The following is a 24683-nucleotide window of genomic DNA, read 5'->3' as shown; positions in this document are numbered from 1 at the left end:
ACTGAAGTTGATCCATTTCCTGGAGTAGTTCATGTGATTAGTACTGGTTTATATGAAGGAACATTATTGCTGAATAAGAAAACTATGTTTTCATTAAAAGAACGAAAGCTTCCAAGTGCTTTAAAATTGTTATTATTTAAAGTGTAAATTTAGTTTACTTTTACATTACTCATTTTGGACTAATAAATCCTTTATGTTTTTTTAGGTAATAATGCTTTCTTTGAACATCTTTTTCATATGACATTGAGACTATTTGGACCCACCATACGTAAAAGGTACGTAGTTTCATATCATTGCTACATAATTTATTTTTTCTTCCATTTATTGTAATATATTAAAGTTATTGATCTAACAATTTTTATTTTTTTTAAAAGGTGGAATGTACAAGCTATGGAATTAAAAAATCAGCTGATTGCATCTTTTGAGGAGAAATTTGGGAAAAACATTTTTGACACTGGCCTACTTCTGAAAAGAGTAGCAAAGCATATAAAGACTATGAGGGATCAAAATAAAAGGGCTCTTAAGGATAACCTAAAGTATGACCATCCTCCTATGATTCCACCGATGGAGTGGAATGAAATAATATAAGATGCAAAGGAGAAAAGGCTATGTGAAGATAGAGATAATGAAGCAGCATAGGGCAAAAAGAGGTATGTCATTATAGTATTGAGTACATTATAATCATGCGCTAATTATTGATATTTTTAAATATATAATCTAAGATGTTTGAAATTGTTCATAGATTGCAGGACACATCCATGGCTACAAAAGTGAGAGTAGAAAAGGTTGGCCAACACAAACTTGGCTCTGGTGGCTATATGAATCTCTAGTCTCGACTTGTAAGTAGGGCAATGAAATTTCATTTTTTTAAAAATATAATGTTGCAAAAAATTTTGTTTAATGAAACCATACATGGAAAACTGACATTATCAAGCAAAAAATATAGGGCATAGAATTCAATGTGGAGGTCAGAGATGAAGATAGAAAAATTTCCTTGAAGGAAGGCTATAAAGCTGTGGCTACATGCCTACGCGAAGAATCTGTAAGCCTTGCCCAAGAATCTAGTGCACCAAATGATATCTCATAGGTAAATTGGTCAAATAAAAAGTAAATGAAATTGAATAGTTGAGAAGATTCTTTTTTGGTATTAGTTTTAAATGTAAATTGACTACATAACAATGTGCATAACATTTTATTACAGCCTTCATATCCTACCACAGAACCTGCTCGTGATGAAGGCCATGATGTGCATTATAGTGGTGGAGGTATTAATTTGCTATTGGAAATTAATTATGTAATTATGAATACAATTTAACATCTTCAATTTCAATTTGACATGTATCCTTTTTTTGAATATTTTAGAGCATGTTGAACATCATGCTGAAGGAGTGGACCATGTTCCAAGTGTTCAACATGTTGACGTGGTGGTAGATCAAAATGTTAATGTACATGATGTGGCATTGTCAGGTAAGAAAAATGCATGTTATGTTGTATTCGTACTTAATTACAAACTTGTAACAGTTAGAAAAAGAAAAAGAGTATGCCAATTTATCCCATTCACTTGTTCTTGCAATAGAGCCCCCTTTAGTGCAGCAACCTCCTACTCCTCCAAAGAGAAGGAGCTATTGTAATTTGACATTACACATGCTAGAAGAGGAGGAGAATGATGCAGATATGGATGCTCCTATGAGCATTTTTCTTAAGAGAACTCAGAAAAACAAAAAAAAGAAATGATGTTTTAAAAATCTTCTTTGATAAACCTTGTTGGATAATGAAAGAACTTTGTTTTAAGTAATTATGTATGAATGATGCATATTAATACAAATTTTTATTTTATGTTAATGAATATTATTATGTGTTAATGAAGTCTTGATTAGTATTGTGTATAAATGAATTTTATATTGTATTAATGAATGTTATGTGATTGTATTGATTGAATGTTATAGTTCATAAATGGATGAATGAATGAATGAAGTATGTAATTAGATGATAATGGGTACTTTAGATTGATGTTAGGGGGAGGGGGTGAGGCCAGATGAGCTTCCACCTTCACGTGGTTGGCCTTGTTAAGTAGAGAATATTATAGTATTCTTGAAACCAAGTGAAGCTCAAACTAAAGACCCTTTTTCATTATGTTCAAGAGGGTCGGACAAGCTAAGGACCCTTTTCATTTTAGTCTAAAAAGTAAGTGTATTCTGTTACAACAAGATGTATCTTTATTTTCCTATCATATTGATGTACTCACCAGAATCCAAGGAACTTTAGGAAGTTTATACGTTAACAAATTCCACGTCTCTGGCCCATCAATAATCCAAGGAACTTTAGGAAGTTTATAGGTTAAAAAATTCCACATCTCTGGCCCATCAAGAATCCAAGGAACTTTAGGAAGGCTAGAGGCTAATTGAATCCTCTCCTCTATCCATTCTCTATAATAGCCATTACCAAAATGGCAAAATATAAAGAACAGATCCTAAATTTATAACCTTGACACTCAATAATGACCCACATGGCTCTGTTACATGGGGAGCAACCAATGTCAACAAACCAAGACAAAAAAATAGTATACCCCCTTTTCTTTGTATAATATATATTTACAAAAGATGACATTTTTCAAAATAAATTCCAGAGTACACTCCAAAGAAAAGCTAGCAAGTTTTACTTGCTAAAGTATATTAAACCCAAATTGTCTCTTGAGTTGCAAAATGTTTAAATGAGTAACAATTGACCAAGGCCTTCAACATTTCAACAAACATAATTTATCTTCATTTATGGGGTAGAAGAGGAGAGGATTTGGCATCCATATGTATTGTTTCAAAGTAACTCGCTATTTTTCCCTCTAACTATTTGACCAGATTCTGGGTTATGATGTTAGATTTAAAGGGTTTCCTCTTTTATCTCTATGGATTTATTATCCTTCTAATTGTCTTCATTATAATCACATTTCATGTAGCTTGTTTTATTTTTGGATTCCTCTTAAAAGTATGTTTTTCTAAGGTAGGTGTTTTCCTTTTAGACTCCCCATTAGTATAATATGATTTTGTTTAGGCTGCTCAATAGAAGCTACAATTCTCTAAAGTATGTGCTTACCTTGCCTGCATTTTATCCTATTCTTGATAAAAAAAATTGAGACTTTAGAATGTATAAGAATTCTAGGGTTAGGCCATTACATTTTTACTTTGAAATAGGACAATTTTTTCTTTGATGGTCATTCTTTTTACAAAGAAAAAAGGTGTTTCCCAATTGAATTAACTTACACTAAATAACCCTATGTCCAATTGGAAGAATAAAACTTCTACCAAGTTTGCAAAAATTAGAACCCTCACATCTAGGTAAGCTACGGTTAAATTCAATTTCATGTGCAAATCTTCACCAAACAATTTCAAAGAAAATGAGGTTAATGACCAATGCTAGAACACTCAATACCTGAAGACATTTGAGCATCATACTTATGATGACTGACATCACAAGGATTCGGCTCAAGCTTTCAATACAATGCCCTAAAAACAAATGTTTCCATATTCCAAAAAGCATTGTTTAACACCTTTTCTTGTAATTTTCGAAATCTTAAGGATCACAATGCTTCAATACCAACTCTTGATCTATGTACTCAAAGAATCCCCTGATCCTTGCAATGCTTCAATACCCTTCAAATAACATAACTAAGGAGTTCCAACTCCTACCAAACATTAGTTTTGTCTCAAACTTAAAACTGCCTTCAATAGGCCTATCCTATTAGCCCTGTCCTACAAGTAATCTACACTTTACTTCCAAACTTCTCAAACAACCTAGTAACCTCTTCACCTTTTCAAATACCCTTTATTGAGTTCTTCAAACCCTATGAATCTTAGTCCTTTCATCCTGTGACTAATGAACCTTTCTATGACTGCTCCTACATGCAACTAGGCCTAATTTGCCCTCCATTTACAAAGCAACTCCTTTTTACTCTTACTTCCAACATTCCAAACCTTGACATAGTCTTAAGGAATCTATTAAATAGAAGGATTCCTAATTTCTTTTGAGCTTCCACTCACATTTAAGAATTATTTCATCAAACCCTCGTTTTAAGGGTTTCTAGCCTAGGGCTCTCTAGCAAAGACCCTTAACAATTTCAAAAAACCTTTCTAATGGTTTAGACACCTTACAATACACTCCCTCAATTTTTTCCAACACTCATTTATCCACTCCAACCGTCATATCACTATATTCACCATGTGGTGCTTTCTAACTGTACCCTCACTGGTTGTTCATCAGTCACCCACTATTCCTTTCTCTGTTCACTATCACCTGAATCTAAATCATAGTAAAAACATCATATTTACAGGCTTAAGTACCTCTCCCACAAGTTGCATTTTAATCACAAAAAGTGGGAGAGGCATATTCCTTAAATTTCTTCAAAACTATGATAGGCTGTCATTTTTCTTGTGACAGCAGAGAACTTCAAATAGATCTGTTAGAAGAAACTTGCAATATTGCACTTTTAGTGCCTTTTACATCCTCTAGTGCCTTTTCAGGGAATTACCAAATTTTACGTGTAAGCTAATATTATATGTGTTGTTTCTTTTCAATAAGGTTGGCATGAGCTCAAACCAGTGATGATTGTGGTAGCATTTCAATCAACTTCTAAAAGATGCTTGATTGGTTCACGAGATAGGAGTGCAACCACAACAGATAAAGGAAAATTAGATTCCTCTCAAAATGGAGCCCACAAGAAATCAAGGAAACCAGGCTGTGCGACATTTTATGCAAACCAGTCTATGGGTAAACTTTTTGTAATTTCTCTTAATACAAAATTTTATCTAGTCTTTTCAAAATAGTTGTATTAGATTATTATTATATAACTTATATATATATATATATATATATATATATATATATATATATATATATATATATATATATATATATATATATATATATATATATATATATATATATATATATATATATATATATATATATATATATATATATATATATATATATATATATATATATATATCAGTTATGTCTTTTTGTTCAACATTCTCTTAATTATGAAATTAAGACTTGACCACCATTCATACTTCATCCTAGACAAATAGGTGTTGAAGCTCTACTTCTTGTCCTCCAAATGATCAAAGCTTTTAATATGGATAATATAGTAATCAAAGGCGATTGAATGGTATTTACTTTGCATTAAAAAAATTGGCAATATTCGAATAGGGAAATCAGGAGCATCATGAAGGAGGCTTGGTCATATTGGATATCATTTTGAAATTTACCATACAACATTGTTTAAGAGATGGTAGAGTTGCAATTTTTATTTAACATTCACATATATCAACACTAACAACATATGATAAAGGTGATGCTTTTAATATGGATGATATAGTAATCAAAGGTGATTGAATGGTAGTTGGCTTGTGTTTTAAAAACTAGCAATATTTGAATTGGAAGTGTTTGAGAATTATACTATGATTATACTAATTAGACACTCTTTAATATTATACCAAACATCTAAATCTACTATGTGGTAACCCTGATACCATCTCTTTTTTTGAATCAAAACTTTATGATTAGGAATTGATGCCAAATATCTATTTTTTTGGGCTTAGTCGCATCATGATCTCTTTCTAGAGAGGCAAAGTGAACCATAAGATCCACTACGAGCATGACTGGGTAAGTGTGAAGTTGTTTGCACTTGGGGATGACAACAAAAACAAATTAAAAAAGACCAATAAACATGCTTAAGTGTCTCCAAAACTGGAGTTGTTACTGAGAGCTATAGACATTTCAAGGATTTAACTTCTATCTAACATCTCTTACAGATCATATATTTCAATTTTTACTTGGGCCTTTCTAATTTTCTAAAAGCAATTGGTTGAATATAATTTGAAAGCATTTTGTTTCATAAGCCTTTGCCAATTAAAGAGCTATATCATTGTTGTTAAAAGTAAACAACATTAAAGGATAGAAAAAGAGTGAAGTGTAAAATGTAATATTTAGTACTGTCATATTGGTACTTTGTCTGCAAGGATTTCACATTGATAGATTCATGAAGTGTACTGTTATATTTTGGTTTTGTTTGTAAGGATGTGATAATGATAAATTCCCAAGCCTTAGATGTGAAAGAGATATTTTCTTTAGTCCCAAGATAGTTGCTACCATGATAAGTTCTCTAGATTCAATAGCTTGAATCATGTTATTTTGTCATTTGCTTCACTGATGTGATAAAGATTGTATTTGTAGTGTTGAAATTGTCTAATAACATGAATAACCAGTCAATTCTGACTTGAGAGGCTTTTTTAGCACTATGTGGGAGGAATTCTATCTCAAGCATAACAAAGATGAATACATGAAGGTTTAACCATTGCACTATAAAAGGAGAAATTAGTGAAGAATAAACGTAGTACCAAGGCTGATCTACATGCTTGCATAAGAAGTTAAGAACCTTCTTGAGTACATTGAGTGCTGGAATACATCAAGACACATACAATCATCACCTTCTATCCATGCTAAGTTGAAGTTCTAGATGTTAGGCACCTTGGGAAAAGTATTTCACTTAAGTCAAAGTTTAAGGTGTAGGCAAAGCCTAAGCAAATATTCTACACACACAAGAATAGCCCTACATAGGAGACTAGTTGTAGGCATTTTGTGTGGAGTGCCTAAACCTCTGAAATTTCTAAATTCTCATTGTGTCTTGAAGACCACCACCCTCCCTCCACATCATTAATGAATGGAAGCTAATTTTGATTATTGTGTATTAATGAATTTTATATCATATTAACGAATGCTATGTGATTGTATTCATTGAATGTTATAGTTGGGGCTCCAATTTTGTGGCCTTCTCAACTCCTGATGAAACATCTTGAGCTATAAGTATGGCTTGTTTTGAGCAGATGTAAATTTTTATTAAATATTTTGAACTCCTAAAACTTGTCTTCTGATATCTATTGTCTTAAGATTGTAATTTTCTGTATGTAGCTTGTAAAAATGAATGGGAATATAGTAGTCAGCAAGCCACTCCATGTTGCATTGGCTCAGCACAAAGAAGAGAAAAGAGAAAGGTTATAGGTACTTCTTTTCATTTTTATTTTGAGAAGTAGATTTACAAACTTGATTCCATGCTATTTATTTTCAAACCAATTCAACAAGATGGATCCATATTCAATTCTTGTGCTTATCTTACAATTTATGTCTAAGATTTAGCAAATTTACTGAAAGTCAAAGTCAAGTAGTCTAAATAAGATAACTATATATAGAAACTCAATCATTAAGACATTTAGTATGGACTTGAGCTATCTTGATGGAACTGTTTCTAATAAGAGTAGGAAAGAATGGTCATGAGGTTATAGGGGGTGGAAGGGCATTAATAATATAGTCAGTAGGTTAGATGGTTAAGTCTGGGTAGAAATTTGGGAATTGTTGGGTTCCTAAATGTGTGTTTATTATTGGAATGTATTTTCTTACTCAAAATATTGTTGTACCTAGTATGACTCTAGGAATTATTGATTCACAATGTCTATTTGTTTGGTTGAAATTATTAGTATTTTTTTAGTGGAAATTCCATACTAATTTGGCATATCTTGATTGTTTTATGCAGGCGCAATTCTCACAAATGTGAAATCCGGTTGGCATGGCACAAGCTATGCCAACTCGTCTTCCTATATACCCTCTTGGAAGTCCAAGTCTAAGCCAACCAATGCTCTATGGATAGGGGCCACCCACACTCATGCCACCTCAAGTAAATATGATATATATTCATATTTTTTGATATATTTTCTATTGATGTTGTTAATCTATGCTAATCAATTCAAAGTTAATTTTGATACCTTGCAAATGGCTCTATGCTCGTCTTGAAGAAAAGGATGTGTCAACTTTTGTTTGGTGACCGATCTAAAATAAAATTGGAATGCTATAGAGGTTGTATGTGAATACTTACTTGACTTGCCAGACTTAATCTTTGAATAGATAAGAAATTGCCTCGCATCTTTACCAGGCTTAACACAATACAATCAACAAGCTCTTGTGCTCACAAAATGCGAAATCTTTGTTTGAGTGAGACTGGAAGTAATGAAATCTCTTGTATTATACTCTATTTTTCTCACACACGAAGCTTTCATTCATCATAAATGCACAAAATAGAGAAATAGAGTGGCACCATACTTCCTTTTAAATTTGCACTGTCGATCTTCGAAAACTCCTACGATCACAGAATGAAAACTAGGCTGACTTACATTTCCTCTTAACATGCTGGCAGTCAACCCAATAAAATAACTTCATTTGTACCTTTCCTCTAATGCTTTCATTTCAAACTGGGCCCATGAATGACTGAGGACACATGTCATCAACTCGCTACCTCGCTATACATAACTTTCAAGCAACTTTCTATAGCGAGCTAGTGATAACCATTGATTTTACTTTGATCCTATGGTAGAAATTTGATACAACCCTTAAGAGAACAATGGTGGGTCCCTCCCTCACTACCTTGATATACATAACTTTTGCACATCTTTCCATAGCGAGTTAGTGAGTATCGTTGATTTATGCTTGATCTGACGATTTAGAATCATTTACATGTTCTATGCATGGGGAGTGGGTCCAAGATATTGTTTTCGCTGAGCTGGCTTAACATGTTGGCACACATATATATTATTTAATTTTGAATGACATCATTTTTCCTTGACTCTACCGTGTTTGTCATTTTCAAGCATGTCGCTAACTCGCTACTGGTGAAATACACAAACTTCCTGGTAGCGTCATAGCAAGCCCCGACGGAGTCAAAACTGTTGGCCTATTAATGCTAAGTAGGATGCCACCATGTCATTTAATCTACACAACTCATTTCTAAAAAATCACTTGTTTGGGGCCCATCTCTTTTAAAATTTCCATTACATCACAACCCTCCAACTAGTCACTACCTTGCCACCGGTGAAAACACCAAGTTCCCGGCTAGCAAGATAGTGACTTTCTGCAGAGTCAAAAATTTGGTGATGGAGAACAAAAACAAATTGATTGAAATTCATCAATTAATACTAGTTTTAGAGAAGGTGGTCACGCATATTTATGAACTTGCATGGAAATTTTTGTGATCACATTAGTTTTTAAAATAAATTGCCACTTCCTTTAAAATTTGGACACTCAGTATGTTGCTACGGGCGAGTCGCATAGATTTTTTGATAGCGACTTAGCGAGTCACTGGAGAAACTTCAATTCCAGTGACACCATTTTCTATCAATGTTGTTAATCTATGCTAATCAATTCAAAGTTAATTTTGATACCTTGCAAATGGCTCTATGCTCGTCTTGAAGAAAAGGATGTGTCAACTTTTGTTTGGTGACCGATCTGAAATGAAAAGCTCAACATTCATCAGCTTTTATTTGTTATGTTCTTATATAAGAAAAAATTTCCCTTTTTAGCATGTCATGCTTGGAAAACCATTCCAAATTTTTGCAAGTTCTTCATTCAACATTTTTTTCATTGGTAGTTTATGATCTGATGCCAATTTTTTCGCAGGCTAATGGATTTGGTTATCAGCAACAGCTTTTCCCTGGTATTAGGCCAGGAAATGCACCTATTCCAAATTTCTATCTTTCTCTGGTTTAGCCACAACAAGGATAGTGATCTAATGTTAGGTGGTTTGGAGCTGCAGCCATTCAACAATAGTAGCAACAGCAGCAGATGCCACTTATACCTCAATAGGCAAAGCACACTTTATCTGTATTTTTTAATTGTTGTACATCAATCTTGGTTCTTAACTATCTTCCTTACATGTCCAATTCTTCACTATATAGGTCAATTGCTATAATGCTTTTCTTTATTTTGTACTTCAAGGGACTGCTATTATTAACATTTCTCTTATTGTTGAAATGTTCTAGAATGCAGATTTGAGCCTCCAAATGAAAGTTTGATTTTTCATGACCTAAATGATGGGGTTCTTTTAAAACCACCATTAGACTTCATAAAAATGGGACAAATATATAAAAATAGACGCATGGAAAGTATCTCCTTCTGGTTACCTTAGGCTCCTCCTAGAAATGTTTCTCTAGGATGCATTGTAGGCAAATCTCCCCCAAAACTAGGTGAATTCAATTGATTGCATTGTATTCACAATGATTAAGTGGAGATTAGTTCCTTGATAACAGTATTTGGGATGCAATTGAAATTAAATAGACAAGAGAAGACTTTAGCATATGGATGCTAGATAGTGAGGTATAATCTATTGATCACTTTTGCAGAAGGATAATTGAGATTCTTTTTTTATTTTTTTGGAATCTGACCATGTGAGGCAATTTACAGGCTGGTACATTGCCTGCAAGAATTGGAATAAAAAGGCCACCAAGAAGGTTTGCCCTTAGACTGGCTGATCATACCAATTCCCATGAACTAGAAGACTTAGTGATTGATGCCCAAGTACAAAGGATTTCAACAACACTTTTTGATGATTTTGGGGGTTTGGTAAGCATTTCATGGGCAAGAATGTTGCGATGTGACACTTTGCTTGCATATACTCTCACAATTTAGTGATGAAAATGGCTATGTAAATCTTATATCTCAATAGTTTTGATCTATATGATGATGTTTAAATCATGGAATCCATTAGTGGTTTGACATTGGTTTTCACTTTTCATTTGTCCATGAAGATGGTTCCATTGTTGAACATTTGTTTCACTGGCATCATGTCTAGTTTACATGGAAGACTCGATTACTTAAATTCAACAGTAAATCTATGATTAGTGACAAGGTCATACAATGAAAAGCATGACTTTTGGGAACCTCTCATTGAACCTATGGATGGATTTTTGAGGTATGATTCTATCTATCAAGAATGAAAAAATTCTTTAATCATCTTGCTTGCATCTCCTTAGAAGCCTTTTTCACCTTGAGCTATCATTTCTACCATTAGAGGAATGTGTTCCCTACTATTTACTAATGAAATAAATGGTTTTCATTTTAGTTTTGAATATTGTTTTCTTTCCTTCATAGTGTGGATTCTAAGGAGTTCCTTAAAAATTCATAGAATGAATTGCAGAAAAATATCAAACAACACCATATTTGCAAAATATGGGAAGTACATGCTCTCCTAAGATAAACTGCAGCTACAAATTCCTAACTGTAAAGAAAGAGTACTCAAACAATGGTGGTTCTGTCTATTGCATTTTGAAAAGAAGAGATGTACTTTTGGGAACTAGAGCTATATGCTAGAAAACAAGTATAATGTTATTTTGTGTCTAGGCACACAACATGCCCTTTTCCTTAAAGAGACTCATCCTCAAAGCTAGTAAAAGTCAAAATGTTGAATAACACTTTTAATATACAACTTCACAAATGTATAAAATGGGGCTTCTTTCTTAAAACACTGGCTCACATGAATGTTTTTCCACAATTTTTGAAGTCTTGGCCAATATTTCATAATTGAGTACTAGATCATCTATTGCAATCGCTTTTACTTCACCTTCCAAAATTAGATTGTTATCTTTAGCATCAGTTTTGCCTCTTCAGTAGAAATCCTTCCAAGTTTTAATATTACTATACATTATACATTTGTTACTGGGATTTGCTTCTAATTTACTATGTTCCAACCTCTTGCAGACTTGCCTAAGAAGACACCATGGATCCTTTGTACTACCCCAGCAAGGAACACTCAGAACATAGGGTCAAACATGCATGAAAAACTATTTTATTTTCTTTTAAATGGGAGAATTATTTTGTCTTTAATTAGGATTTTTTTTTGGAGATCCCAGTGTAGAAGAGTGTGTTTGTTACTTGGAGACATTCAAAACATATGAGAAGAAGCCAGCTAACAGTATTCTCAAGCATACTGACAATGACTATCTATCATGAGTATTCTTCATACCTCTATTGAATAAAAGTTGTGCACTGTTCATGTCGATTCAAAACTTAGAAATATTCATTTCTTTTAGCTAGGAATAATAAAGATTAAATGATTGAAAGAAGAAATAGATTTTGAAGAACCTCTTTAAATGAATATAAGACATTTGTGTTAATTTTTTTTATGTTTTGAATAATTTGTATTGTATTTCTGAATGATCAATGGAAAATCTTTATTATATCTGCATCCTTGAGTGAGGAGTGCCATTGTATGGGACATGTCTGGTGTCCCTTCATTTCCTTTGCTAATCACACCTTTCCGTTACAAGCCTTCTAACAATAAGATTAGTTAGTATAACATTTTTTAATAATGAAGATTGTATCCTTTCATGATCATTTCTAGACACACCTTTTCCTTGTTAGATTTGCATCCTTTCATTCAATAATTAATCAGCCTTTAGTTATTGATTAAAATATTCTCGTTATTGGATGCCAATAGTAATAATCTCACTAGTCAGCGTGCATGAGCTAGTATAATAATATGGTTCATTGGTTCAATAAATCTCAAAGTTTGTCATTTTTTCACTTAATCATTATCATAACATATTATAGTTCCTCCATATCGATATCGATTATGAGTGTTGTATGCTTATTATTGCTTAGTCATATGTTGATTGATGTCCTCTTGATTATTTATGTTTATTAATATAGCTTCTCCTGATTTGTGTATCATCATGTTACATAGTAATCATGGACAACCATTGGATATACATATGATCATTGATCAATTATCACTTGGTTTTTGGCCTTCATAGTAGCTATCATACTTATCAGCACTTGGGAACTAGAATACCCATTACGAATTCCTCATTTGCTATTTTGTATCACTCCATATTGATTTATTAATCGGTTCATTAACCAAATCACTTCTTCTCATAATGTTGATGTGTATTGACTGCTCTTCAACTTCTTCCATGTATGATGCAAATTGATATCTTAGCTACTAGTGAAAATAGTTCTAAATGATGATTTATCCATAGTTGTGATTCTCTAATATGATGATTTATCCATAGTTGCAATTTATCCTGATGGTATCTATAGACCATTCTGTTGGTCTAATTTTTAACATATTAGTTTTTCTTAGAATCATGGTAAAAAAATCAGATGTGAGTTCTTTTGTTAGGTCCTAAGGTTTTAGGTTTTGGTCTCATATTTTTTATATCTTTTAAAATCTATATAAAACACTAGGTCTTGCCTTTTAAATCTTATTTTGGCGCCAAAGTCTTAAACACAACTGAATATTCTTACCTACCTATGTCGAGGTCATTGTTGAGTCCTTTTGAAAAATCTTATCTCATCGTTGGATCTTGTTAGAATGAATAGATGTCATGTACTCACTATAAAAAGTTGTGAGGTTGTTTCCTATAGCGATGTAGTCACCATCGGAGAACTATGTCCTAGTGCTGAAAAATGTGTTAGAGTAAATAATTAATATCTAATTATTTATTCTATTACTTAAGCTTACTTAGGTTAATGCATTTATTTAATATTTTATATTTAATGCATGTTGTGGTTAGTTGGTGACAACATGGGAGTTTGTTCCCTTCTAGTTGTCACACTTATCTTCTACCACTTCCCAGCTTGTTCTACAAGCTTCCATGAGCTCTTTATATTCGGGCTCTCTCTCATTGTATTTGAACAACAATATCACATCATTTCTTATTGTCAATACATTTCTTATTGTGTTTGCATTCATGGTGTCTCTCATGTCCGTTTAGGTTTTTGCCCGTGCTCCATGCTCCTCCCCTTCTATGGCTTCTCTTTGACAGGTTTCACATGCAGGTGATCTTGGCATCTTCGGAGTTGGCTTTCATCAACTCCAACATGGTATCAGAGCCTTCCTACTGTAGCTTCGTTGAAGAAATTTTGAAGCCGTGATTTGGAGTCACAAACCCTAGTTTGTTTGTGTAATTTTTCTTCAAATCAGGGGATCAGCAATTTTTCGAAGCACTTTGGGACTGAACGAACATCACCATTGGATCTGGAAGGCCATTTGCAGTCAGGATTCATATAAAGCTTTTCATTTTTGGACACAGGGCAATTTTGGCGATTTTTTGAGGCCTCCAGGGTCGCTGCCGTACGGATCGTACGGACGCACGGCTTGAGAAAAACAAAAAAAAATCTTTTTGGGGCGCACCACCGCCGCGCCACCGCGGGGCCGCCGCCGTGCCACCTGCCCGCAGCGGCCGCAGCAGGCAGCGCCGCCCGCGCTCCACCGTGGCCTGGCCTCCTCCCGGCCGCCGCCCTCCGCCGACGGCTCCTCCGTCTTTGCCGCCTTGCAGCCACCTCCTCCCGGCTCCACCGCCCCTACGGACGCCTCCGCCCGCCAGCTACTCAGCCCGATAGCATTGCAGCACTGTCAGCATCTGTAGCCACTGCGGGGGTGACACGTGGCATGGGCGCCACGTGGCACCTTGCCACGTGGACCCGCCACGTCACCCCTACCACGTCAGTACTGCCACATGGCAATGCCACGTGGCACTCTTTTTTGCTATGACGGCCACCAAACCATCAAATTTAATCGTCTGACTTGCTGACGTCAGCGCTGCATCAGCCCTTGCATGCACCTCTCCTGATTCACTTTTGGACCTACTTGTGGTTTTTTGGCCATAACTTTTGCATACGGAGGTATTTTTCAGATCCAAAAGAAGCACCGAAAAGCTGGTTCCGAGACGGAGATTTTGGTGTAGGTATTTTTTGGTTTTGATGCTTTCTTATTGCTCATTTTTTTTGTTGAAGTCCGAAGTCCTATTTTTGACTCCGGCATGCATATCTTTTACATCCCATGTTAGTTTTTTGAAAACTTTATATTTCTGGAAAGCTGGTTCTGTGTTCTTTTCATAAATGTAGTCCTTTTTCTTTGTTTTTGGCCTCTTCTCTTTCTATCATAGTTTTGGCATTTTTGCTCTATGGTGGATATTTTGAGTGTTTTAGGCCCGAGGATCGTTTTCCTGGCATGGTTTGCTTTCTTTTCGGCTCTACTTTCTTTTGGTTCAGCTCTTTTTCAGTTCTAATCATTGTAGCTATCATTTCAAAGCACTTTTTATTCTCGCACTGAAATAAATTGTCACTTTTGTATTTCGAGAGTCATGAACATTGTTTTGAGTCAGTTGTGCATGCACTATCTCATAAAGCACCATGGGGGGGATTATTTGTTTGTTGTTTTAGGCATTCTCCCTTTTTCAAGTTGAGTGTCCCTTCCATGAAATTAGCCCATGCAAAGTCAATTAGACCGTGTCTTTATCGGTGTCTGTACCTCTTTCCCTCTCTCCTCGTTCTTGGTTTGTTTGCAGAAGATTTTGGCTAACCTTCTTAGTTGCCTGTCATCACACCCCGTCTACATTAAGGGGGGGTTATGTTGTGTTCTAATGCATCCATGGTTCAATGGTTCGATAGTGTGAACTATGTATTTAGTGGTTGATCCTATATACAAGGCGATTGCAGTGGCTGGCTACCTATGCATTTCGGTGAGATGGATCATCTACCATATAGACATGCTCAGTTCGTGCCTTCTTCTTCCATGGAGGTTTCTTCAGATCAGCAGTTTGGCAGATTTGCAGCTTCTTCCTGCTTCAGTGATGCTGCTTCTTCATGATCACTCTTTGTTCCTGTTTTAGGGGACAATTTCCCTAGTTGGAGACTTCTTCAGCTCTTCACTAGGTTCTTACCTCTTTTTGGGGGAGGGTTTTTCCCACGTGGTTTTCTCTCTTTCCTCGCTTACAGAGGTTGCATTTTTTCTTGCATTGTACTTGGGTACCTAAAATGGCCTCGTTGTCGGGACCCATTATGCATTCATCTTAGTTTTGTGAGCTTAAGGCATTTCCCTAAGTTACACTTAAGGGGGGGTGTTAGAGTAAATAATTAATATCTAATTATTTATTCTATTACTTAAGCTTACTTAGGTTAATGCATTTATTTAATATTTTATATTTAATGCATGTTGTGGTTAGTTGGTGACAACATGGGAGTTTGTTCCCTTCTAGTTGTCACACTTATCTTCTACCACTTTCCAGCTTGTTCTACAAGCTTCCATGAGCTCTTTATATTCGGGCTCTCTCTCATTGTATTTGAACAACAATATCACATCATTTCTTATTGTAAATACATTTGTTATTGTGTTTGCATTCATGGTGTCTCTCATGTCCGTTTAGGGTTTTGCCCGTGCTCCATGCTCCTCCCCTTCTATGGCTTCTCTTTGACAAGTTTTGCATGCAGGTGATCTTGGTGTCTTTGGAGTTGGCTTTCATCAACTCCAACAAAATGAAGTCTGATGCCAAAAAAGGTGTGTTAATATCAAGACATTATCATCACGTGCTATGTCCCAGGATTGTCAGTATTAAAGAAGGCTTTAGTGAATTGGCCCAGGATTGTCAGTATCAAAAAAGGATACACGAGGAGGAATTCACAAATGGTGTCACCGGAATTGAAGTTTCTCTAGTGACTCGCTAAGTCGCTATCAAAAAATCTATGCGACTTGCTGGTAGCGACATAGTGAATGCCTAGATTTTAAAGGAAGTGGCAATTTGTTTAAAAAACTAATGTGATCATGGAAATTCCCATGAAAGTTCATAAATATGCATGACCACCTTCTCTAACACCAATATTAATTGATGAATTTTAAATCGATGTATTTTTTTTTCTCCATCACCAGAGTTTTGACTCCACCGAAAGTCGCTATCTCGCTAGTCTAGAAGTTGGTGTTTTCACCGGTACCGAGGTAGTGACTAGTTGGAGGGTTGTGATGTAATGGAAATTTTAAAAGAGATGGCCCCCGTACAAGTGATTTTTCAGAAATGAGTTGTGCAGATAAAATGACATGGTGGCATCCTACTTAGCATTTATAGGCCAGAAGTTTTGACTCCATCGGAGCTCGCTATGTCGCTGCCAAGAAGTTTGTATTTTTTGCTCATAGTGAGGTAGCAACATGCCTAAAAATGAAAAACATGACAGAGTCAAGGAAAAATGATGTCATTCAAAATTAAATAATATATGTATGCTAGCATGTTAAGCCAGCTCAGCGATAGCAATATCTTGGACCCACTCCCCATGCATAGAACATGTAAATGATTCTAAATTGTTAGATCAAGCATAAATCGATGATACTCGCTAACTCGCTATGGAAAGATGTGAAAAATTTATGTATAGCAAGGTAGCGAGTGAGGGACTCACCATTTTTCTCTTAAGGGTTGTATCAAATGTCTGCCACAGGATCAAAGTAAAATCAATGGTTATCGCTAGTTCGCTATAGAAAGGTGCTTGAAAGTTATGTATAGTGAGGTAGCGAGTTAATGACACGTGTCCTTAGTCATCGATGGGCCCATTTTGAAATGCCAGCATTAGAGAAAAGGTACAAATGGAGTTATTTTATTGGGTTGACTGCCAACGTGTTAAGAGGAAATGTGAGTCAGCCCAATTTTCATTTCGTGATCATAAGAGTTTTCGAAGATCGACGGTGCAAATTTAAAAGGAAGTATGGTACCACTTTGTTTCTCTATTTTGTGCATTTATGATGAATGAAAGCTTCACGTGTGAGAAAAATAGAGTACAATACAGGAGATTTCATCACTTCCAATCTCACTCAAACAAAGATTTTGCATTTTCTGAGCACAAGAGCCTGTTGATTGTATTGTGTTAAGCCTAGTAAAGATGTGAGGCAATTTCTTATCTGTTCGAAGAAAAATTGTGGAGGTTCAGAGAAGAACAAGTCTAGCGAGTCAAGTAAGTATTCACATAAAACCTTTGTAGCATTCTAGTTCCTATTATTATGATCAAGATGCCTCCTAGGAAAGCATTTTCTAGGAAAATTAGTTATATGGATAGAAATGTCCATGATGATTTGTTAGAATTACTCCCAGAATCTACCACTGAGCCTACACAAGTCAAAAGGTTAATTTCCTTAAACCCTAGACTTAAGATTGTTGATGGCCTATATGAAAAGGGGAACTAGGTTAGGGATGCAAAAACTATGCAAATTGGTCTTGTCTTGTTTAAAAAGTGGTTTTCAGAGAGGAATTTGTTTGCCTCACATGCTAACATCTGGAATTTTGATTTGGGAAAGCTAGTAGTCCCAAGTGTTTTCATGGATTATGATTTGCTTGAAGCCATTGCCAAGAATTATGACCAAGTTTTTAGGGTGGTAAGAAGAAATGATGGTGTGCCTTTGATCTCAATTAGTCCTGAAGAAATTAGAGAGGTTTTTCACCTAGATACATTGTCAGATTACCATGTGCCAATAAATCTGCCAGAACTAGAAAATGAATACAAAGCAAAGAAGGATGTGATTAGGGGAGGTGCACTGAGGGAACACATTGGTACAATAGGAACTCTACCAATAATTACCACAGCCTCTAGGAACCTTTTAAGAATAGTCTTTTCACTTCCTGAGCTATAGAAATATATAGAACCCTATGCCGTGTTTTTGGTGAGGATGAGTAGGATTTCATGCCCATTCGCCTTATGTATATGATGGTTCAGATTTCTTCTTTTAGTGTAGATGTTAGCTTTGATTTTGCCTCCTTTTTGGCTAGGAAAATTCATACTTGTTTAGTTGGAATTACGAAGGGCAAAGTGGAGAAAAATTTTGGCCACTATTCTCTATTGATGCATATGTTCTTGTTCAAGGGGGTGACATATTTTGGTAATGAGATGGAATTGAATAGAGAAGAGAATGGGGAAGCACTACCAGTCTAGTTGTGGAGTGTGGATATGACTTGGGATGCAAATAATGCCAATTTTGTCAAATTTGATAAGTATTTTGCTTCTAAATTGAGATGTCTCATATTAAGAGACAATCCCAGAATCCCTAAGGTATAAATGGACCTCCTCAGACCTATGGACAAACCCCATAACTTGAAAGTTTCACACAATTGGGGAGATATCATTCCTTACCTTGTTTCTACAGTTTTTAGAATCTATGGTTTTAAAGGGAGTCCTCGTGTCTTGCCTTACCAAGTACCTTTGAAGGTAGGAATGGTTGAAGTTTTGTGGCAATTAGGAGGAGTAGAAGAAATGTTTCTGTTGAAAAGGCAACTAGGGTCAATTTTCCCTACATGTACAGTGGCCCATCAGTTTGTGATTACCAAAGGGGGTTGACTCTTTTTGCATAAAGTTTTGGATCAGTATATGATGGCTATCTCCCATCCCTATTTTTGTGATTCTGAGGGATTTTTTAATCAGACCTTGAGGCATAGAATTAAGCTAGGATAGGTCAAGCATGATTCATATTATCCAAAGGACATTATAAGGAATGAATTCTCATTGCAGGAGAAGGAAACTAAAAAAGAAAAATGGAGAGTTTATTTATGGGTCCTAGAATTCATTCATTATTTTGATCAAAGATATAGTCCTTTAGATAATGTTAATATAGAGGCTAACAGAATAAATAAGCTCATGAATAACTTCCCTGAAATAATGGAAGCTATGAATGAGAAGAAACAATTTTTTATTGATTCTTATCCTAATAAGGCCAGAGAAGTCATGAGGAGGTTGGCTTTCACTCCTAATATAGGAGCTGGTCAAATAATTGTACAAAAGAAGCCTAGTTACACTATAATTCAAAATAAAAGGGCTCCTGTAGATAAGGGCAAGAAAATAATGGGATCCACCAGTACAGCCCAAGAGACCCGATGAACCTAGTCCCAAGAGGTAGAAGGTAATTAAAGAATAGAGGCCTCAAATTGAGGAATATTCATCCAATCAATCTCCTTTGAGGATTGGAGAAGAACAACTCACTGGTGAGCAGATTGAACAGATGGGATCACAGGGAGGTATTTTTATTACTCAAGCAGAATTAGATGAGGGAAACCCTCCAGAACCTCCCCTCCCAAGTTTGGATCTAACAATAGCAAACTATAGAGGTAGGGAATTGGACCCTGTGTTAGAATAGGCAAGTCATCAATTTTTGGCTAATGACAGTTTTGTGAGATCTCAGGCTTTCCAAAAATTTGCATGGAGGGAAAACATGGATATTTTTTAAGAGAGATGCAAAAGCTTAAAAATAGAGCATCTAGAAATGGATGAAGCTTCCATCTAGAAACAAACTAAAGAAGAAATGATGAAATAATTTCAGAATATAAGCCCTGAGGAGGGGAGGAAAATGGTGAAGGCATCTAACATTTTATTGTTACCAAATTGGGATATTGTTGATGCCTTAGTTTTTAGTTCTATTTCAAATAAATTGAATTTGCAAGATCACAATGAAAAGGATTTCAGGGGCACTGCATTTTTTGAGGATCAAGTTGCATTGGTCAATTGGTCATTAACAAGAGGATCTAGAGCCATACCATCAAAATCAGATGAGTCTGGATTGATGGGAAACATAATTGTAAGAAGGGTTGCTGATACTTCACATGTGCAAGCAGCACACTGGAATGTGGATTCATCCAAATTTCTTTTGCCCACTGCTAGGAAGGAGGAACAGACTATGTTCGAGTTACAGAATAAATATGAAACAATTCTTGAGGCCTATAATAAGGAGGTAAAAAGGAGAATTAAGCTTGAAGAAAAGCTAATGGGGAAGTCTATCAAGCCAAGAATAACATAATCCCATCCTCCAGTAAAACCTTTTAAATCCACCCCCCTTGTAGAAATACCAAACACACCTCAAAGGCCAGAATATTACATAGCTGAGGATTTTGAAGAAGAGAAAAGCAAGCAATGGGCCTTAAATGTAGAGTTAAATATGCAATATGAGGATAAGCTTAGAAAGGCCCTAATGTATTTAGTAGATAAAATTGAATGGCCCTTTTTCTATGATCAGTTAGCAAGAGTAACAAGTATATGGGAGGAACTGAAAACCCATGATGAAACCCTCAAGCCTATTTTTAATAAGTGGGGAAAAAGGGATAAAGAAATCACCCTTTTATGTTATTCAGTTATAAGGTCTTCCCATGACCATATTGAAAAAATGTATGATGTTGCTAATGACCTGTCAGATTTTGATAATAGGAGAATTGCTCTGCAACTAAAAATTGTTTCTTATTTAAGCAAGTACAAGAATAAAAAATTTGATTTGTTTCCTTGTACCTTGGATAGAAAAAGTAAATTGAAAAATAAAGATACATGGAGTAAAGAACTAGATGAACTATTCTGCATAAAGATAAATAAAGTTGTAAACGAAAAGGGACTTGCCTGGTGGGCCATCACAACAGAGGAATTGGTTAAAGTCCAGTTATTTTATTCTTTGAGACAAGAGATTTTTGGTCTAAAAAATGAGGCTAACTATATATTAAAGAAGCAAGATGATATCCTACAATTCAGCTGGCCTAATGATGCATAGTTTAACACCTAGATAGAAGATATTACTTCTGATGAGCAGTTAGAAGAAGGTGGTATAGATGGTGATGAAGAACTAAAAGTTGAGGTGCAAATAACTAACACATCAACACTAGATCTGACAGAAGAAGAAGGTGAAAAACTAATATTTCCTATTCAAGGTGAAAGCAGTGAAAATCCACACGAAAAAATTGATTTGGAAGCACCACAGGATAACCCTTCATTGGCTAGTTTGGTAGCCACGTATTCTGAAGATCCCGAATAGTAGGGGACAAATCAAAAGTTGATGATTTTCAGCAGTAATAGAAATGGGCCTACCCAAAGAATTTTTGATGCGCTTGGCATTCTTTTATGCTTGTTTTTGTCTCTTGTTATAATGTTTTGTTTCTTGTTTGGAAGGACACTTGTCAATCACAATTGCCCTTTGCTTGTTGCAACTCATGTCTATAGTTTTCAAGGAAATGTGATGGTCCGAAAACTTGTATAATTTTTGTGTTTCTCAAGAAAAGTATAGACAGTCAGTCCAATAGTATGTAGTTGTTTTGAGTTTGCTTCCACTTGTACTCTCTAGTAATATTGAAATGATAGAATCAGCAAGATGTTCTGGGCTTTTCTTTGAATTCTATTGGTTATTGTATTACTCATTCAAAAGGATAATATAAAGGGGTATTAACACTATATTTGTGTCACCAATTTTTGTCTCCATTTTATGAGTTTGTTTACTTTGAAGTCACTTAAATAAGGTTTAATTGGCTGAATGCAATCTAGATGGGTTGTATGATGGTTTTATTATTTCTTATAATTCAAGGAATTATGGAAATGCTTCAGTGAATCAATAGGGTTTGTGAGCTTATAAAGGTGATATTTCATAAGAATGGAAATGGGTGATTACAATTGATTTATTCATTTGCAAGTTATTTGAATTAGTTCTCCCACCAATAGTCAATTTTTTGTCCAATGGATAAGGCACTGGTCACATGAGTCAGAAATGGGCAAGGGTGAATTTTGCTGCTACATATCAAATCACTTTTAAAAAATCAAAATTATTTCATTCCATTTTGTTTAAAGTTACGAATGTTGGCTACCACTCATTTGCATATAGTTTTATGAGTCTTAGATAGCCACTAATTCTAGGAATACTTGTAAACTAATAGGAGATTTATAACCAGATCTACTTATAGGGGATGCATATAGATTTGAGAAGCTTTTAGAGAAAATTGATAAACCGTGTATGTGCCTAAGGGTAAAAGATGAGAATCAAAATGAAACTAAGATAATTTCATACCATAGTTTGCATTAGAATCATCCCTAGGTATACCTGCCTTGGTTTAGCAGAGCCTAAAGAGTAGAAAACCATTTTTGGTTTTGTTGAAGTTGGGTCAAAGTGGTTTATTCATGTAATTGATACTAGGAATTGGTTAATCCTTAGATTGTGTGAGTAATTTCACTGTGATATTAAGCATTTTGTTGCTCAGTAGTTTCAAACACCATCACATTCAATTGAACTATGTATTTTTTGTAGTATTCCTCAAGGAGGAGGATTCAATTGAACTATTCATCTAGGATTCCACATTTTTCATGTATGTCTACCAGAGAAATTGCAACTTAAAAAAATATATTCTCTCAATATATCTATTTTTGTGCATATCCAGCAACCATGGCTTTTGATGACCACATTACGTTCAGGCATCTTGTCAAACAGTTCACATGACTTATCTATGCTTCAATTTTGCAAGCATGTCTCCCAAGGCAAATGTTACTACTTCATCTACACCATCTAAAAAAATCCTTTATGCTTTGATGGATGCCTATAGCTTATCCCAAAGCTCTCATTCAATAGTTATGAGATGATCAATCAAGAGGAAATAGTTGAGAGCTTAGAGTGACACAATTTTCAGATGATCATATGAAATGAAATAGGCATGCAAGTAGAAAGAAACTAGAAAGACATTGTGTATGGATGAAGGCATGAAATGGATGGTTTTGGAGCACTTAGCACAAACACTCAGCATTTTGTACATCATCATTCGAGATCAAATGGGTGTGTGGGATTATACACATAGTGAATAATAAAGGAGGGAATTGAACCCTCCCTGAGGCTCACACTTGTGCAGGTCCACTTCAGCAATGGCCCTTCCTGTGAAATTGTTGTCTAAAACCTTTCTAATGAGATCATGTGTTATGAGCTCTTCATTAGTGGGATGGAATGTGAATCTAGGAGGTAGTTGTGCATCACCCATACCTAGTAAAAATGGATATTTGATTAGATAGAATTTGATAAAGAAAAATAATTATTTATGTGCAGAAAGCTAAGCTAAGTCGAGAAAAAGGGAAAAATATTAAAGAGTGTCGAGTAATGCTAGTGTCAACCAAGCTATTCAAGAAAGCTAAGCTAAGTGAAGAAAAAGGGAAAAATATTAAAGAGTGTCGAGTAATGCTAGTGTCAACTGAGCTATAGTTAGTGGTGATAAAATCTAGTGTTGATCGAGCATTAGCATCGATCGAGCAAGTTAGCTGATGCCAAAGCAAAAAGGTTTACAACAAATGACTATTTCAGTTTTGACTGAGTATCAAAATTTAGAGATTGTTGAGTGATAGTAAGAGAATAAATTCAAGGAAATCATAAGATCAAGATGACTAAGTTGATTTCTTGGGATATGTAAAACATATTGACGATAATATGGATAATTTGGATCATTAAATTCAAGGAGGCAATTAGGTAAAGGCCTAATAGACAAATTCTAGAGAAGTTTTTAGAGGATGATCAAGAAGATGGACCGATACATTGAATTGAGTTGAATCTGACTGTAAACTCTAAGATCTATGGTGGATGTAGAAAATGGTAAATCATAAATTGCCTATTTAAAGAGATACATAACCAAAAATTTGGTGATGTGTCCAGTCAAGACTAGCCAAGACCAGTAGATCAAGATCAGAAATGATAATGAAAGGCTTATCAATAAACCAACATAAGGACAGAATATAGATCTGAACTTGCAAAAGTGAGTTGTAATCACATAGATCAAACCTATTATTTTCTTTCTTATCATTGTAAATAATTTGTATTGAAATACTTTTAACAAAGCATGACCTAACAGTCATTTGAAGACTTAATAGTTTGTGTAAATCCTTTAATATGGTTGTTAGCATGAATGTTTATTATACTACATTGGGGGAGTTTTCTAAGCATTGGAGAGTATTGACATGATGTATTCATGACTATGTTCGTCATTGATGTCAACATAACATAGTTTTTGTAAAGATTGTTTGAGTAGCAGATATAGATCTTGGTGGTATGGACAATGGTTTGATTTTATGGTAATGTTTAGTTATGGACATGTTCAATATAGTGTCCTGATGATGTGGTTAAGTGCGCAGAGTCTAAGTTGAATACATACGAAAGTTCTACCTAATTTACAAAGAGCAATTCAGAGACAGAGTATTGAGAAAGTAGTTCCTGATGTTTGTTTTCTAGATTACAACTCACATGCAATAAGAAGATGTGTAGTTTGGTAGTGACAGAGGGTAGTCCACTGGTG

At 35.0% G+C, this 24683-nt stretch overlaps 1 protein-coding gene across 1 annotated transcript in view; it reads right to left on the bottom strand.

Annotated features, from left to right (window-relative positions):
* LOC149557355 (metal tolerance protein 11-like) overlaps positions 1-24683 on the bottom strand; it is a 128013-nt gene that overhangs the window by 66970 nt on the left and 36360 nt on the right. Inside the window, exon 2 of the mRNA XM_089830231.1 lies at positions 14009-14201. Within this exon, the coding sequence (XP_089686357.1) occupies positions 14009-14201 (193 nt within the window). The remainder of the gene's footprint in view (positions 1-14008; positions 14202-24683) is intronic.

Source organism: Cupressus sempervirens, chromosome 5 (genome assembly GCF_028749045.1).
Source record: "Cupressus sempervirens isolate cs-2001-9-10 chromosome 5, ASM2874904v1, whole genome shotgun sequence".
In the NCBI taxonomy this organism is placed as follows: Eukaryota; Viridiplantae; Streptophyta; class Pinopsida; order Cupressales; family Cupressaceae; genus Cupressus; species Cupressus sempervirens.
This window is presented reverse-complemented; position numbering and strand designations above follow the sequence as displayed.